Source organism: Akebia trifoliata, chromosome 1 (assembly GCF_017979445.1).
Source record: "Akebia trifoliata isolate Shusen 1 chromosome 1, ASM1797944v1, whole genome shotgun sequence".
NCBI classification, from domain to species: Eukaryota; Viridiplantae; Streptophyta; class Magnoliopsida; order Ranunculales; family Lardizabalaceae; genus Akebia; species Akebia trifoliata.
The window spans coordinates 7,272,714-7,291,148 of NC_141375.1; the positions used below are offsets into that span (position 1 = coordinate 7,272,714).

At 34.0% G+C, this 18,435-nt stretch overlaps 1 protein-coding gene and 1 long non-coding RNA gene across 3 annotated transcripts; both read right to left on the reverse strand.

The window, feature by feature from the left end:
• Positions 1-1,700: 1,700 nt before the first annotated feature.
• LOC147410590 (uncharacterized) lies at positions 1,701-16,565 on the reverse strand. Of its 2 annotated transcripts, none has more exons than XM_086437212.1 (2): positions 16,171-16,565; positions 1,701-3,670 (listed from the first exon to the last, which is right to left on the reverse strand). In XM_086437212.1, exons 1-2 carry the CDS (start codon positions 16,531-16,533, stop codon positions 2,990-2,992), a joined length of 1,044 nt encoding a protein of 347 aa, XP_086293338.1. In that variant the 5' UTR covers positions 16,534-16,565; the 3' UTR covers positions 1,701-2,989. The 2 variants fall into 2 exon arrangements, with proteins under 2 accessions (XP_086293338.1, XP_086293331.1); XM_086437205.1 differs by lacking the exon at positions 16,171-16,565 and adding an exon at positions 4,476-4,956 and having other exon boundaries at positions 1,709-3,670.
• Positions 12,938-14,016, reverse strand: LOC147410591 (uncharacterized). Its single transcript, XR_015178850.1, has 2 exons — positions 13,299-14,016; positions 12,938-13,220 (listed from the first exon to the last, which is right to left on the reverse strand). It is a non-coding gene; the product is annotated as an uncharacterized LOC147410591 (long non-coding RNA).
• Positions 16,566-18,435: the final 1,870 nt, after the last annotated feature.

Sequence of the window (18,435 nt, forward strand, 5' to 3'; positions counted from 1 at the left end):
CCTAAATTTCATCTAAAAATCCTTATTTTTCTCTCATATCAACCATCTTCAATGATTCATCATGAACTTCATTTTCAAACCATTAGTTTAATCTCTTGAAGAAAAAACAAAACCCTTGATTTTTGGATTAAATGATTAATCATAATATTTAAGCTCCATCTTCAATCCATCAACCTCTAGAAGACTACCCTTGATTATTCTAAGGAAAAACCCATCATGTTGAAGGGTAGATCTTAAAATATGTATTTTTTTTTTAAACTATAATATATGTATATATAATTTCAAGTTGGTGGAGAAATTTTATTTTATGAAAGTCAAATAAGGAAAATGAAAACGGGTTCCTTTGCAAGATAAAGAAATAAAAGAAATGAATATAAGAATCGTGAGTAGTTGAATGTCACAAAGGATTTTAAGTTTAATAAATTTGTCACCACTATCATATTGTTAGATTTTAGGAGAAATTACTTAATGGACCCTCTACCTAAATTATATAGTTATTAAATTTTTTTTATACAACATGATAAAGATTTTATTTGAGCTATGATAAAATTCGATACTCATGCATTACCTCAAATTTTATTTGATCCAAAATATCATTTCTTACATCTTTTAACTTATCTCAAAATTTGCATTTGAAATTGGATCCAATTCAACTACTTAGGAAATGACAAGTAGAGAACAACATATAATTATGGGTATTTTGCATTTATATTCATTGTCAAGTTTTTGAACTTTCCACCAATTAAATCTTCACGAAATATCCTGTCGACATAAATAATAATAGCGTACTGAACACTTACAATTCAAAAGCTACGTCAATATCTTCAAAATCATGGGGATGTCATTGTCCCACTCTTGGTGATAAAATGTCAAAATAAATCAAGATTTATGTCTAAATCTTTGAAACTGTGAATTTGTTGTTTTCTTTCATCATTCACACCCGTCACATATCGAATGGATCACAATCACCTTCGAAAATTTGAGATGAGTCAAAAGATGTTAGAAAGGGTGTTTTAAAACTTTTTTTTTAATGAAAGGTCAACAGTGTTAAGGTAGACCCAGACCGATTACAATCTCTGGAAAGGACAACCCTTTTTATCCTGGGAAAGAAGACAAACGAGGGAAGACGAAGATCAACAAACAATCTCCGAACAGCCCAAAGAAAAAAAGAAAAGATGCAAGGTAATCAGTCACCTTGTTGGCTTCTCCTCTAAAAACATGAAAGAAACTAACATCATTGAAACCGACTAATGAGCTCTTGATTGACACAACCAAGTACTGGACGTATCAAGGGGAGTTCTAATCAGATTGGATCAGTTCTTGATCATATCTTAATAAATTTGGATTAATAGTGGGTTGGTATTGATCATGGTTTCAAAATTCATCCGAGACCAAGACGGATCGTCTGAGTTGGCTCAATATCGGGCATGAATGAGACAGACAAATAAGTCAATTTTTCAAATGAGATGTAATACTCCATGTGCATTTTTTTTACGTTTGGGCGAGTCGTCTCAAATATATCGAAAAATTCATCTGAGACAACTCGGTACCTAACATGAATGAGATGAGACGAGAAATTGAGTTTTAAAACCATGGTTTTAATATGGTACCGAGCTAATCCATTGCCAACCCTGCGAGACATTGCCTTCAATAGAACAACTAAAAACATAACCCATTAGGGAATAGAAATTGGGGGTAACTTGGGTGGATTGGAGGGTAGACCTAGGCTCAGTTCATGTTGTAAAGTCCTCAACTTGTGTGCATCTCAATTTGGGGATTGGGGTGGATCTCATTAACCCAAGCTTAACTCGAGCTTGAGCTTTTAGACTCAGGTAAGTGCGAGTTATATAGTTTCAGATGGGTTGGGCGTGTTGGGTAGGGTTCATTAAACAAGTCTAATTTTGTTTTGATTAAGAGAGAAATTTTATTTCTTAAGTAAGAAGGTATTAAAATGACTTTAAAAATAAACAATAAATATAAAATTAATATAAATATGTTCATATATTATTATATATTTATGGGCTCAAGTTGAGCTGGGTTACCCAAATTTGCAAACCGAGTTCAACCCAAATCAAGCTGGGTTGAGTTATTCTAAGTAAGGCTCAAATCAAGTTCGGTACACAACTCCGCCCAAGCTTGCCCATCAATCATGTTGAATCCTGGCTGAGCTCGGGCTAGCTCGCCCGCCCAAGTTACAGCACGAATAGGGACGAGTTTTCAAAACACCGCTCAAATCATGTTCGTTTGGGACTAATAAGTTGTAGCAATTTGGATTAGTTTGTATAAGCAATAATTAAACCAACCAAAGGCAAGAGTTGGGCGTTTATTAAACTCCAACGAATCAATGGGAAAAGTAGTAACAAGCCACCAACAGAGCTGGAGAAGGTTGATAATTGAACGTTATCCTCACCATGTGCCATTCTCAGATGCAATTCCAGCCATTCAAGCTTAATAGTTTATTGAAGTTTGCAGGGATTGCACAAGTAGATAATTTTTTCTTCATCATGTCATTCTTGATGTGAAAAAGATGATTCAGATTGGGATCTGGGAGCAAAGATGAGTTCTTTGAGATGTTGGGTGATATTAAATGTAAGTTATTTGATAAAATACCTGATAGACATGATCAATGAGCTGACGGAACTTGAATTAACAAGATTGATCTTTCAAGAGAGGCTAAGCTATGATAATATGATAACAAAATGAAACTGGACTGATTCTTTTAATTGATCAATTGCAATAATCCAATAGGGTTTATATAGAAAATAACATACAAGTATTAATTAGATTCTAGCTCACTGTTCATTTTAATTACCAAAATGTGAACATGCAATGAATTCGACAGTTTTAAAAGTAACTATTCCGCAGGTTTAAAGTGACAATTTAGCTTTTAACTTGTGAAATTGTCACTTTAAACCTGCGAAATAGTCACTTTAAAACCTCCAAATTCAGTGGTAATTACAATGAACAGTGCTCCGGAATAAAAAATTCATCAAAAGTTCATCACAGAATAGTAATTTACCCTACCTTCATCATGGTAGCCGTATTTCTTGAGTACCTCTGTAACCACATCTTCCCATGACTTGACGCGTGAAGAGTTTAAAGACTTAAACCAGAGCAAGGCAGGCCCAGATAAGGTCCGTGGAAAGAGATTGGCAATTTGAGCATCATTTAGGCCTTTGAATTCCATGTGTGTTATGTAAGCCTTTAGGTGGGTTCTTGCGCAGCTAGTCCCATTATAATCATCCATCTTTGGCATGACAAAATAATCTGGTAAGCATACTTGAGGGGATAAGTTCATTGTCTCAGGATGGAGGGTTAGGTCATCTTCTCCTTTCTTGTCCATTAGGAGTGGGCTCCTCGAGATAGATGGTTGGTGTTCTTCTTCTTTAACTTCAAGTATTGGTAATTCTTCTTCTTCTTCAAGTATTGGAAATTCTTGCGGGTTCTTATTACTTTGAATATGATGAGGAGAGGTTTGGGTATTCAATTCTTCCAACTTGGTTTCCAACAAACTTGTGTCTTCAGTTTTCTCAATTAATGGTAATTCAGACATTTTTGAGCTTCCCTGAATAGGAGTACTTGATGACAATGATGATTCGTTTACCAGGAAACCATAATGCTGGATTGAAGGTGGTGCCTGCTTAGAGCTTCTATCAGAAATGGTGGTCTGCTGTAATCCAATGAATACTTTCTCAGAATATGATCACTTTTGGGGGTGACTTACTAGAATAAGGCTTAACATTTTTGGAATATTTTGGTCCACAATCATTTCATGAATCACAAAAAGTAGACGGAAGCCTACATCTGGTCTGGTGACATCAATATTGAAAAATATGAACCTAAAAAAAGGTTTGATTGACGACGCTCTCCATCAAACGAATGACTGGGAGGAGAGTGTAGTCTCTAGGGTTCCAAATAGAAATAGATCATTAAAATACATTTGCCAATCCCTATAAAACTGAATGTTTGAGGATGTGCACCAATTGCTCTATGAAATTAAAAATATATATCCTTGAGATTTTAGATGAACAATTTGGTGAATTAACATTTCAAAACTCAGAAATTCTTCTCAAGCATAATATCTATTGAATATGGATACAATTTCAATGAGTCAGAAAATGTATCCCAAGGGAGAAAATCTACGGTCTTTGAATATGGATACAATTTTTGAGAGTTTTTGAATTAGAAAATCATCACTCTTATTATTATGAGTAAGTCTAGTTTTTCTAACTTATAGCAAGATTTCAAATATTTCTACGGGTCGTTGAGCTCACCCCGTGGCATCAACATGATCCAATTCGCTAACCCATTTGAGATCAACGACTGGAACTTTTACTAAATTACCTGAAACTTTTCCAACTTAATTGGGAAATTCAACCTTTTTCAAGTTCTGTTCGAGGATGTGGCTTTTGTAAATATTAATTAATTATATGAATCCTAATTAGATATATAAAGTATTGAAAAAGAAATCATACCATTAAAGGATGGCGATACAGAACAAGTCCAGTGCTGGCCTTGAGACTTTGAGAGTAATTGCGCTCCTCAATATAGTGATTGGGGACATATCCACTATTGGCCATAACATTATATGAGTTGAGCTCCGGAATAAGGTGGTTGCAACAAAAATCACTTTTGGCTGTCAAACTAATATTTGTGTCGTCTTCCATTTCCTGATTATTGCGATAAATGCCAGATTTTCTGTTTTCTTGAATATAGTCTTCAAATCCACTGTTTAGCGGCGTAAGAGAATATTTGTTGAGTTCTCGATTAGGGTGGTTCAAGCCTAATTCACTATTGATTCTTAGACGATCCATTTTGGGGGCTTGAGCATAGTTGTTGAAGCCAGATCCGCTACTATCGGTACCACTATTCATCTTGCTAAGCCTTGCAAGCTTTTTCGTTACGAATTATTTTATAAATAAAAGGCTCAATCTGAAATGAAGAGAACAGATACACTTTAGAGTTTGAGAAAACCAAACAGGGAGATATCAAAAAAAAAAAACTATTCTAAAGAAAAAGAAATTACACCATGAAGAAGAGAATAATCTCAATAACATACTAAAGAACTCAGAAAGAGCAGATCCCAATCATTCTAAAAGAAGTATATGGTTAAAACAAATATTGAACTCAATACATTGTAATCTAAAGATACCCTTCAATGTAGTTTTTAACAAACAAGATATGTAGGACCACGTCGAGAGACCAAGACTAACCGGGATCCGGGTAGGAGTTGCCTCATATTGTTTTAAAACCCCTCGAGTCAACTCAACATTTATCCAATTTGACTCGACTGAATCGAATTTTTAGGTGAATCGGTCTAAGTACTTCTAAAAAAAATATTTAAAAATAAAAAAACAATTCTAACTGGCCAAATCCCTATCTTGTTTGTGAGTTAATTTGAAGAGTTGCAATAGTAGATCTTAAAGTTGAAGAGGAGAAAAGTTATTTAGATTGAAGAGTATCTTAAAATGATGGGTTTTCAGGGATAAAATGGAATGACATTTCGGTAGAAGATATTTTTAGTCATTAAAATACTTTAATTTTGACTTGGCCGAGTCAATTCCGGTGTTTTTGACTTGACTTGACTCGACTCTTTGAACAGGACATTTGAGTCGAGTCGAGTTTTAAAATTATAATATATGTGACTCTAAGTTAGTGGAGAAAAATTAATTTATGAAAATCAAACAAGGAAAACGAATACGAGTTCGTTTGGTTTCTCAACAAGATAAGATATAAAAAAAAGGGGGTATGAGAGATTCATAAGTGGTACAATGTGACAAAGGATTTTAAGTTTATTATATTGGCCGCCACTATCATATTGTTAGATTTCAGAGAAATTACTTAATGGACCCTCTACTATAGAGTTAATTACTTAATGCAATTAAAATATTTAGTTATTTAAAAAATTTTGTCGCAAAGATTTTGCAGTACCCAAAATATCGTTTCTCACATCTTTTAACTTATCTGAAATTTGCAACTGTAATGGTAACCCAATTCAACTATTTAGGTCAGGAAATGACAAACGGAGAACAATATAATATTTCTGGATATTTTGTGAAGATCTATTCATTGTCAAAGTGAGGAACTACACCGGTTAGTTCTTCACGAAATATCCTTATGTACATAAATATCCTATATAATAGGGCAATGAACAATTACAATGCAAAAGCTATGTCAATATCTTGAAAATTATGGGGATGTCATTATCCCACTCTTTGTGGAGTGTGATTTTGTTAATGCACAATTTATTAACATATTATGACCGCCCAATCCTATTGAAGGATTTTGCGGGATTATTTATTGAGCATACCCTCTTTTTTATTTTTTCATAAAGTACTCAAACTAGTTACTTATTACAAAGAACTCTAATCATGGTGATGTTAAATTACCTATCTATTTTACAAAATCTTAAGGAGTTTTAATATTATTATTATTATTATATTTTTTTTAACATGAATCTGTATTTGCAATTGAAAGAAAATCAAAAATCAACTTGTAGAGGACTTCTACCAAGACATAAAAGTGTTTTTTGTATTGTAAGGATTCGAAGCTGTGGGGGAAATTCTTAAACATGGACACGTGGCACGATTAAAGCTCGGAAGTAATGCTCCAACAAAGCTCGGAAGTAATGCTCCAAGAGGGAACCCCTCATCCGGGCGACGCATAGTCGGTAAATAATATGGAAATGCACGTGGACAAAAAGCTGGAGCAAATGACAGAATCAGACAACTACACGGCAAAATGGGCAAAATCATAAGGACAATAGAAGAAGGAGAAGTCACCTCAATAAATGGCCAGAAGAATCTGGCAGAAACTCCTCCTCCACAAGGGGATGTGATACCCTCGACTACTCGATCCAAGCCACAAATAATGGTGCCATAAATAAGACTGCCCCAGTTGAAATCATCGACTCCCTCAATATCTCGAAGAAGAGGGAGAAATGTAGTAAAAACGGTGGAGTCATCCTCCTAGAAGAAGCAGCTCCCCAGTATGCAAAGGAACGTTATACGAAAAAAGATAGCAAAATCAGCATCTCCCCTCTGAACCGTACGTCCACGCTGTCCTAGCAAATCCCATAAATAGCTCATGCTGATACGGCCCAGCTTGCCAACCGAGCCTACAGGGATGTACGGGGTCCCTAGCAAGCTAGCCACCTCCTCCAGGGGCAAAAGCTGCGGCTAAATCACCTCTCCCTTCATTGCCAACCCAGTAATCGCCACGAAGTCAGAAGGACGAATGACAATCGCAATTTCAGGCATATGGAATGAATGGGTGGCAGGGAACCAATGCTCCATCATAGCTATAAATATCGGCTTATTAGCTCGAAAGTAAGAAATCCTCAAGAAAGTCCAAAGCCAGAATGAGCAAACTGCCCTCGCAAATCCTCAGAAAAGAGTCGGTACACGTCCAAGAATCTCTTCCAACTATCACGAAAGTGACCAGACCGGAAGGGAGTTGGCTGATCCATCCTCACTAGCATAGACACATGACGACTCAGCCTAGCCAATAGTAACGTATCAGCAACTCGCTCCCTAACATGGGCTGGAATCTCCACTCTAGCTATCGCAACAACTCTCTCTCTACCCTGAGCTCTCTCCCTACTCGCACTACTATCTCTAGGAGGGTCGTGTCCCCTGTCATCTCATCCACCTGGCACCCTCCTAGCAGCAGCAGCAGCAGGCTTACTTCTAGTTGGGCGCCTCGAAACAGTACGGCACCTCGAAACTCTAACCTCCCTCTCACTCCCAAGAGAAGACTCACTGGAAGATGAAGCCTCATCAGAAGAACCACCAGAAGCAACATGAACTGACGAAGAAGACCCCTCCGCGTGCAACACTAAAGTAGCTTTAGTATCGAATCGGGCCTAGACAGCGGGCTGAACACCCTCCTCCTCCCCCTCAAAAGCAACAGTAGTCCTCCGAACACGACCCATCTACGCAAAAGGCAAAACTCAACGCTCGACAGAACAAACGCTAGGACTCACTACGCCTTAGACGCTTCAACAAAACAATAAGTCAACAAACCTTCCACAATCGACAAAACAAATGCTAAAACTCTCAACAATCTAGACGAAAACAACGAAACAACCCCAAAACCACCTAAACCAGCCCCACGAAACCCAAAAACAAGCAAGCCAAATACGATTTATGGTAAGGCCCTAAACGCCAAGTAAATGATAACTTGAATCATATTAAAGCATCGTGTGTCAGGAGTAGCTAACCAACATGGCATAAACAACCAATCAACAAACCGTTAAAAATCTTAATCAACAAACAATTAAAATTTTGAATCAACAATCACATCAACCAATCCAACCAATCAACGAAAAATTAAAAATCTTGATCAATCTAACTAGACAACAATCAATTAAAATATAAACCAATTAATAAATTCGAAATTTTGATAAACCACCAAAACCTCAACACAATTAAACAATCCATTTAAACCTTAAACTGTAACAAAACCTAACAAATCAATTAATTAAAATCAAATAATCCATGTGAACCTTAATCCATTAATTAAAATCTTATAAATCCACTCAAACCTTAATCCATTAAAAACCTAAATCAGATGGTCAAGAGGCAAAACCTCAATCAATCAAATGCAAAACTTTCAGTAAACCATCAGTACCTCGATCAACTTTCAGTAAACCATCTTTACCTAAGCGATTACGACGGTCGATTCCCTTAGAACTGGCGAAGAGTTTTCCTCGTGTAAATCTTCTTGCTTTTGTTTTCGTCGCTAGATCTACTTCCGATCTCCAATATGAAATTTTCTTCTCCTAGATTTGAATATTTTCTAGTTTTTTTGGGTGTTTAAAGAATTTCTAAGTATTTTTTAGGTAAAAAAAATAGAGTTGGGTGTTAAGTATGGACTTGGGGGCTTTAGATTTAGGGTTTTGGGAAGTCTTGGGAGAGTTTTTGACCTCTCTTTCTTATAATTTTTCTTGACCTATGAATTTAAGTGGTGGAGGCTCATTTTTAAAAAGCTTTTGGGATATTAGGTCATTTAGAGATAAGATTAAGTTATTTCAATTAAGGTTTAATTAGGTTTTATTCGAATTTTGAATTTTAAATTTTGACTTATGTAAAATGATGATTTTTGAAATTTTTGGAGAACCCCCCAATGGAGAGATCTTTATTAAATTATATTTTTAATTCTTCGGAACCTCCAGTGGAGGGTTCTTTATAAAATATCATGTCGGCCCCACTTAAATAAATTGATCACAACTTAAAAGTTAATTCGTGGTGTTGATTAATTGATTTTATTTTTTCAAAAAATTTAATTTAATTTATTAAGATTTCACTTTATGTTAATTAATATTTTAATTATTAATTTTAAAATTTTGAATTTATGGTTGGAAAATTATCGTTTTGCCTTCAAAAAGGACTTTTGCATTGAGAAATTATTTTTCAATATTTTAGAATGTTTTGAAATCAATTTTTCATAAGAAATTTGATAAAAGTATCAATTTCTGTCACTTATAGGTTTTTGACATGAAATAATCATGGACCCTATGAGGGTATTTTCGTAATTTTGTTGAATTTTGTGAAATTTGTAAAATGAGTTATTTGATCTTAATTTGTTGTTTTATGTGTTCGAAAGAGTTTTCTTAAATGTAATGTAAGTTCTAGGGAAGTTTTGATGTTAGGGGTATTTTGATAATTTGATCATTTTTTATGATTTTTCTCGTAAAGTTTCTTTTTGTCCCAAGAATAATGATTTTTATATTTTGGGTCATATTTTTCTAGCGTAGTGTGATTTCTAAAATTTGTTTATTTGAAATATCTCATCCAAATTTTGAAAACACGTCTAGTAACAAAAAAATATATTCGAATATTCATCTATCATTAGGAACCGTTACAATCGAGTTGACGAGTTTATTAATCAGGCGAATGCGAAAATAAGGGTGTCTACAATACCCTGGTGTATCCATTTTATCTAATGTAATATTTTATATTATATTATATTATTGTAAAATATAATGTAACTGATGTTTATTCATTCTCGCAAGAGAGAAACAAAAATAGAGACGAGTGAGTTTTGATAGTGAGTTTGTGTATGTTATCTTTGAAAGATATTTAAACGTGTTTTGGACATGAATTGAGATCGATTATTAAAGAACAAAATGTCAATAACGTCGAAATCTACTTAGTCAATGAAATATTTTGTTGAATTACTAAGAAAATTAGTTAGAAAAAATCATTTTTATATCGTAGGGACGCATAAAACTCAGTTACGAATATAAAAAACTTATAATTTCAAATTCAAAGTACAGTTTTCAATAAAATTTGTTTTATTTCATTTTTAATAGTTAGTTTCAAATTTATTATGATTTAAATTCAAAATTCATTTATAGAATTGTAGAATAATTCATTTTATATTTTTTTGATATTTTAATATTATAAAATAAAAATAAATGAATTTAGGTGAGTGTAAACAAAAAATTATTTTGAAATAAATTGATTTTCATAGTAATTTTCGTAGAGTGTTCATTTTAAAAACTGTTAAGACATTATTTTGAAAGTTTATTTTTATTGCGTGATTATCTATTAAAAAATATGAAATTCTTAAGTTTAAATTTGAAATCGAGAATAAAAGTCTCAATTGTATATAATCGAAATGAGGATTTTCAATTGTATGTACTTGTGTTAAGAAAATTTTTAGGTTTAGAGTGCTTTTAAGCACTGTGAGCATGGGATGCAATTAGAATGATAACTGTGGGACGGTATACCTGCATGTTTATTATTTTATGATTTACTATTTTCTTTATATTATTGCATGTTTATAATTCTAGAATTATTAGGAAGGTAATCACACTTGCAAAATTGTTGTAATTTATTTCAAATGAATTTTGATATATATATATATATATATAGGGTCCCGTTCAACAACAAACATTTTGGCAAAACATGTTTCAAAACATGGGATAGAAGTTTTGGAATGGGCCGATTTTTGGTGAGGATGATCTCTACGTTGAGGAGATCATCCTCACCAAAAATCAGCCCATTCCAAAACTTCTAGTCCCATGTTTACAAGTTGAAAAATCGTGGATCGTCCACTTTTTGTAAACCATTTTTTATGGGTTTAGAAGTTTTGGAATGTGCTGAGTTTTGGTGATGATGATCTCCTCACCGTAGAGACCATCCTCACAATCAGCCCATTACAAAACTTCTAACCCATGTTTTGAAAAATGTGTTGCTAAAATGTTTGTTGTTAAACATTTCCCATATATATATATGGTAGCTCTTTATAGAAACAACCAATTAATTTAGAATAATAGGGGTTTGATATTTTTTATGGTAATATGGGATACCACTTGAGAATATCATTGTACCTACTATTCAAAAATTCCTATTTTATCTTTATTGAATTCTAATAAATTGTACTATAAAGATGATTAGATTGATTAATGACACATGCATTCCACAGAGATATGATAAAGTTGATTTGTCAAATGATCATTTATAATCTATAATAGTCAAACGATTGACCTTTGTTAGAGAGAAACAACCAACCTAAGCAATGATCAACCAATATGATAAATAGACTAATCATAAAATCAAGAATTAACAATGAGTTCCACACTGATTAAGTATTGGAGTATCGATATACAGATCGATACTTTTATATCGATCTTGTACTTCGTTATTCTTATCAAATACACTATCAAGATTGATATTCTTATAATATATTTATTTTATTATATTATATTATGAAATGAAGATATTTTATTACTATTTTATTAAAAATTAGTCTATTTTAAGTGTTATTCATTTTTGTTTATTTATTTAAAAATATGCATTATTTGTATTAGATTAATTTGTTTATCTATTCATATTATGATTATAATTTGAAATGTGAGTTTACTATTGAATAATTTCTCTATTACTCACCCTACCAACAAACATTATATATATCCTAACCACCGAGATATATATTCCTGATGGATAACATTATATAGAGAGGGATCACATGATCAAAATGATGAATATTATTTCTATTATATATGAATTGAGATTGGAGTTTAGTAGAATTATTTTGTGTAATTTTGTTCTTTGTATATATTAGCATCATGTGTATTATGTCTTCTTTTATATATATGTTCAAAGTGCGAGAGTTAACGCTTATAACATAAATAACTATCGATCCATATGACATATGTAATTGATGTATGTATACTTTTTAGTTGTAATTATAATTATATTTTTTGGAATGATATATACTTAATATTATATGATGGTTGGAATGCAGTTGGATATACGGATTTTGATTATACATGCATGTCTCTAGAGATGAAATTTTTTTATAAATCTAATTTTTTAGAGAAATTTTATCGAAATTATTTGTAAGAAATCTATATCATATTTAATCTTTGAAAATTTTGATTTTGATTTTTTTTCTTTCGCTTCACCATTGAGATTTGGGAAAATCGAGAACCTAAATCAGGGGCGTGGTAACTTAATCCCTTCTTTGCATTTCTCAGGATTCTCGTTCATGTTCTCTTCCAATTCCATAGATCTTGAAAAGTTTTTAAGATCAAAACCTTTGTGATCTCTCCAACATTCCTGGTGTTGGATCGGATCAAACCGGTCATGGGTTGATTAATCTATTAATCGGAGTTCAATGGTATCAAATCCATTTATTACCACCCCTATGACAAACATTCTCTTGAATAAGAAAACTCAAAAACATAGCCCATTAGTGAGTAGAAACATAACTCACTGGGCTGGAGCCTATTAACCCAACCTCAAGTCAAGCCTTGAGCTATTACACTTGAGTTATTCTAATTTAGGCTCTCAAACTCATGTTCCATACATAACTCGGTTCACGCTTGGCCATCAATCGTGTTGAGCCTTGGTTGAACTCGGCCAGCTCGGCCGCCCAAGTAAGTTACAGCGCTAATAGGATCGACTATTCATTTGGGCCTAATAAGTTGTAGCAATTTGAATCAGCATGTATAAGCAATAATTAAACGAACCAAAGACAAGAGTTGAGCGCTTATTGAACTCATACAAATCAATAGGAAAAGCAGCAACAAGCCACCAACAGAGCTGTTAACGATCTTCCTCTCTGAGAAGGTTGATGATTGAACATTATCCTCACTAATGTGCCATTCTCAGATGCAATTCCAGCCATTCAAGCTTAATAGATCGTTGAGACAATTTTTTCTTCATCATGTCTCCCTTGATGTTGCAGAAGATGATTCAGATTGGGCTCTGGACGGAAAGATGAGTTGTTTGAGATGTTGGATGATATTGAATGTAATGATGCATATAAGTTGTTTGATAAAATACCTGATAGCCATAGTTACTGAGTAGTCGGGCGTTGACCACTTCATCATAGACATGTTTAATAAGCGATTTGACCGAACGGGTTCAGTAGATAGAAGAATGAGAAAATCTTCGTCATTAATACCCATGCCGTATTTCTTGAGTACCACTGTAATCACATCTCTCCATGACTTGACGCGTGAGTTTAAAGACAAAAACCAGAGCAAGGCAGGCCCAGATAAGGTCCGTGGAAAGAGATGGGCAATTTGAGCATCATTTAGGCCTTTGCGTTCCATGTATGTTAAGTAAACCAACAGGTGATTTCTCGGGCAGCCAATCCCATCATAATGATCCATCTTTGGCATGACAAAATTATCTGGTAAGAAATCTTGAGTGGATAAACTGATTCTCTCGAAATGGAGGGTTAGGGCATCTTTTCCTTTCTTGTCCATTCCACTCCTCGAACTTAGCAATTCTTCTTCTTCAAGTATTGGTAATTCTTGCGGGTTATGATCATTTTGAAAATGATGAGGGGAGGTTTGGGCTAATTCAGACATTTTTGAGTTTCCCTGAATATTTGTGCTTGATGACAACGATGATTCGTTTACTAGGAAACCATGATGCTGGACAGAAGGTGGTGCAGGCTTAGATTTTCCATCAGAGATGGTGGTCTGTAGCAATCCGATAAATACAATTTCAGATAAGGCTTAACATTTTTGGAATATTTTGGCCCACAATCATGTCATGAATCACAAGAAGTTGACTAAAAGTCGACATCTGTTGTGGTGACATTAATATTGAAAAATATTAGCCAAAAACAAGGTTTGATTGACACGCTCTCCGTCAAATGAATAATTGGCAATCCCTAGAAAACCTAATGTTTGAGGATGCGCACCAATTGCTCTATGAAATTATATATATATATATATATATATATGGGTGGCGTTCAAGGGCCAACTTTTTGGCAAAACATTTTTCAAAACATGAGTTAGAAGTTTTGGAATGGTGAGGAGATCATCCTCACCAAAAATCAGCCCATTCCAGAATTTCTAACCCCATAAAAAATAGTTTACAAAAAATAGACAATCCACGATTTTTCAACTTGTAAACATGGGTTAAAAGTTTTGGAATGGGCTGATTTATGATGAGGATGATCTCCTCATCGTAGAGATCATCCTTACCAAAAATCAGCCAGTTCCAAAACTTCTAACTCATGTTTTGAAAAATGTTTTGCCAAAAAGTTGGCCCTTGAACGTGACCCATATATTTTTCCAAAACTTCTAACTCATGTTTTGAAAAAAGTTTTAAGGGCCAACTTTTTGGCAAACTTTTAGGCAAAACATTTTTCAAAACATGGGTTAGAGGTTTTGGAATGGGCTGATTTTTGGTGAGGATGATCTCTACGATGAGGAGATCATCATTACCAAAAATCAGCCCATTCCAAAACTTCTAACCCATGTTTACAAGTTGAAAAATTGGGGACCGTCCATTTTTTGTAAACTATTTTTGATGGGGTTAGAAGTTTTGGAATGAACTGATTTTTGGTGATGATGATCTCCTCACCGTAGAGATCATCCTCACCAAAAATCAGTCCATTCCACAACTTCTAACTCATGTTTTGAAAAATGTTTTGCCAAAAAGTTGGCCATTGAACGCCACCCTATATATATATACATGTCCTTGAGATTTTCGATGAAAATGAGGCGAATTAACATTTTAAAACTCAAAAATTCTGATCAAACCTAATATCCATGGAATATGGTAGGGGTGCACATGGTTCGGATTGGTTCGGATTTTGACAAAATTGGAACCGAACCAAACATGATCGGTTCTACAAATTTGAAACCGAACCAATCCAATCCAATCTTGGTTCGGATTGGTTCGGATCGGTTCTCGGTTCTCATACTTATTAAAGATAGATACTTTCTTCTTCAATCCAAACATTCTATCTCCTCCAATCTTCAAACCTTAAAAATAAGTAGGACTTTTTTTAAACGTGGACTTTGGGATAATAAAAAAATTAAAAAGAAGAAGAAGAAAGAAATAAAAAATTGAAATTTTTATTTTTTAAATAATTATATATATATATATAAAATTGGTTCGATTTTCGGATTGGTTCGGTTCTATTATATCCTAATCCGGAACCGAACCAAATTAATCGGATTTTTTTTTCTTCGATCCGTACCCAAACCATGTGTGTGTTTAATCCGAACCAATCCAATCCAAAAGCTTCGGATTGGTTCGGATCTCGGATTTATCCAATCCAATGTGCACCCCTAGAATATGGATACATTTTCATGAGTAGTAGTGATTTCAATGATCAGAAAATATATCACGAGGGAAAAATCTACGTATCTTGCACAAGTCATGTCCATGAGTTTTTGAGTTATTCTATTAGATTGAGTTAGAAAATCAATAAGAAAGACCACTTAGCTAAGTAGTAAGAACTTCGGACGTTGTTCTTAAGGTTTTTTTTAGGTTTAAACCCCTTGAATCCCTTCTTATAAGAGAGAGAGAGAGAAAAAAAAAGGAAAAAGAAAAAAAAATTACTCAGCAAATAAAAAAGCTAGAAAATTAACAATCTTATTATTATGAGTAAGTCTAGTCCTTCTAACTTAACAAGATTTCAATTCTTTCTACTGGTCGTGTTGAGCTCAACTTGAAAAAAACATGATCCAATGTCGCAAGAATGTAGTGGTTTTGATTGCCAATTCGGTATTTAACCCATTCGAGCTCAACAACTGGAACTTTTACTAAATTTCCTGAAACTTTTCCAACTTAATGGGGGAATTCAACCTTTTTCAAGTTCTCATTGAGGCTGTGACTTTTATAAATATTAATTAATTATATGAATCCTAATTATTAGATATATAAAGTATTGAAAAAGAAATCATACCATTAAAGGATGGCGATGCAGAACAAGTCCAGTGCTGGCCTTGAAACTATGAGAGTAATTGCGCTCCTCAATATAGTGATTGGGGACAAATCCACTGTTGACCGTAAGATTATATGAGTTGAGCTCCGGAATAAGGTGGCTGCAACAAAAATCACTTTTGGCCGTCGAACTAATATTTGTGTCGTCTTCCATATCCTGATTATTGCGATAAATACCAGATTTTCTGTTTTCTGTCAGAGCATCCATGATGTCTTCCTGAATAGAGTCTTCAAATCCACTGTTTAGAGGCGTAAGTGAATATTTGTTGAGTTCCCGATTAGGGTGGTTCAAGCCTAATTCACTATTGATTCTTAGTCGATCCATTTTGGGGACTTGAACATAGTTACTGAAGCCAGATCCGCTACTATCGGTACCGCTATTCATCTTGCTAAGCTTGCAAGCTATTTCCTTACGAATTATTTTATAAATAAAAGGTTCAATCTGACATGAAGAGAACAGAAACAATTTAGAGGTTGAGAAAACCAAACAGAGAGAAAAGAATAGAAAAAATAAAAAAGCCCAAGTAAAAAAAAAATATATATATATATATATATATGGGGGCGGTTCAAGGACCATATGAGAAAACATATGAAAAAACTTTCGTTTTTCAAAATAAGAGTTAGAGGTTTTGGATTGAGCTGATTTTTTTCAAGGATGGTCACTATGATGAAAAGATCATCCTCACAAAAAATCAGCTCAATCAGAAACTTCTAAATTCATCAAAAGTGATTTACAAATTAATGATAAAAATTGGTAAAAAATCGACGGTTCACATTCTAAATCACTTTTAATGGTGTTAGAAGTTTCAGATTGGGCTGATTTTTTTTTTTTTTTGGATGATCTTCCCATCATAAAGATCATCCTCACAAAAAATCAGCTCAATTCAAAATTTCTAACCCATATTTTAAAATTTTATTAAAAACGAAAGTTTTTACATATGTTTTCTCATATGGCCCTTGAACCTGACCCTATATATATATATATATAGGGAGCGGTTCAGCAGCCTCTTATGGTGCCACGCATTTTTTGTAAATTACTTTTGATGGGGTTACAAGTTTTGGAATAGGCTGATTTCTTGTGAGGATGATCTCTACGGTGAAGAGATCATCCTCACAAAAAATCAGCTCATTTTGAAACTTTTATCCAAGTTTACAAATTGAAGAATCGTGGACCATCCAATTTTTGTAAATCACTTTTGATTGGGTTAGAAGTTTTGGAATAGGCTGATTTTTGGTGAGGATGATCTCCTTATCATAGATATCATCCTCACAAAAAATCAGCTCATTCCAAAGTTTGTAACCCATGTTTTGAAAAATGTGTGGCACCATGTGGGGCATCATATGGGGCTGCTGAACCGCTCCCACATATATATATATATATATATATATATACTTTTGATGGGGTTACAAGTTTTGGAATAGGCTGATTTTTGGTGATGATGATCTCTACGGTGAAGAGATCATCCTCACAAAAAATCAGCTCATTTTGAAACTTTTATCCAAGTTTACAAATTGAAGAATCGTGGACCATCCAATTTTTGTAAATCACTTTTGATGGGGTTAGAAGTTTTGGAATATGCTGATTTTTGGTGAGGATGATCTCCTTATCATAGAGATCATCCTCACAAAAAATCAGCTCATTCCAAAGTTTGTAACCCATGTTTTGAAAAATGTGTGGCACCATGTGGGGCACCATATGGGGCTGCTGAACCGCTCCCACATATATATATGTATATGGGTCCCGTTCAATGGCCAACATTTGGCAAATACTTTTTCAAAACATGGGTTAGAGGTCTTGGAATGGGCTGATTTTTGGTGAGGATGATCTCTACGGTGAGGAGATCATCCTCACCAAAAATCAGCTCATTCCAAAACTTCTAGCCACAGTTTACAAGTTGAAAAATCGTGAACCGTCTATTTTTTGTAAATCATTTTTGATGGGGTTAGAAGTTTTGGAATGGGCTAATTTTTGGTGATGATGATCTCCTCACCGTAGAGATCATCCTCACCAAAAATCAGCCCATTCCAAGACCTTTAACCCATGTTTTGAAAAATGTGTTTGCCAAACTGTTGGCCATTGAACGCTACTATATATATATATATATATATATATATATATATAGGGTCAGGTTCAAACGACAACCATTTCAACACACGTATAGACAACGTGTTTTGTCTTATATGGGCAAAAATATTTGGAATGGGCTGATTTTTTGTGAGGGTGATC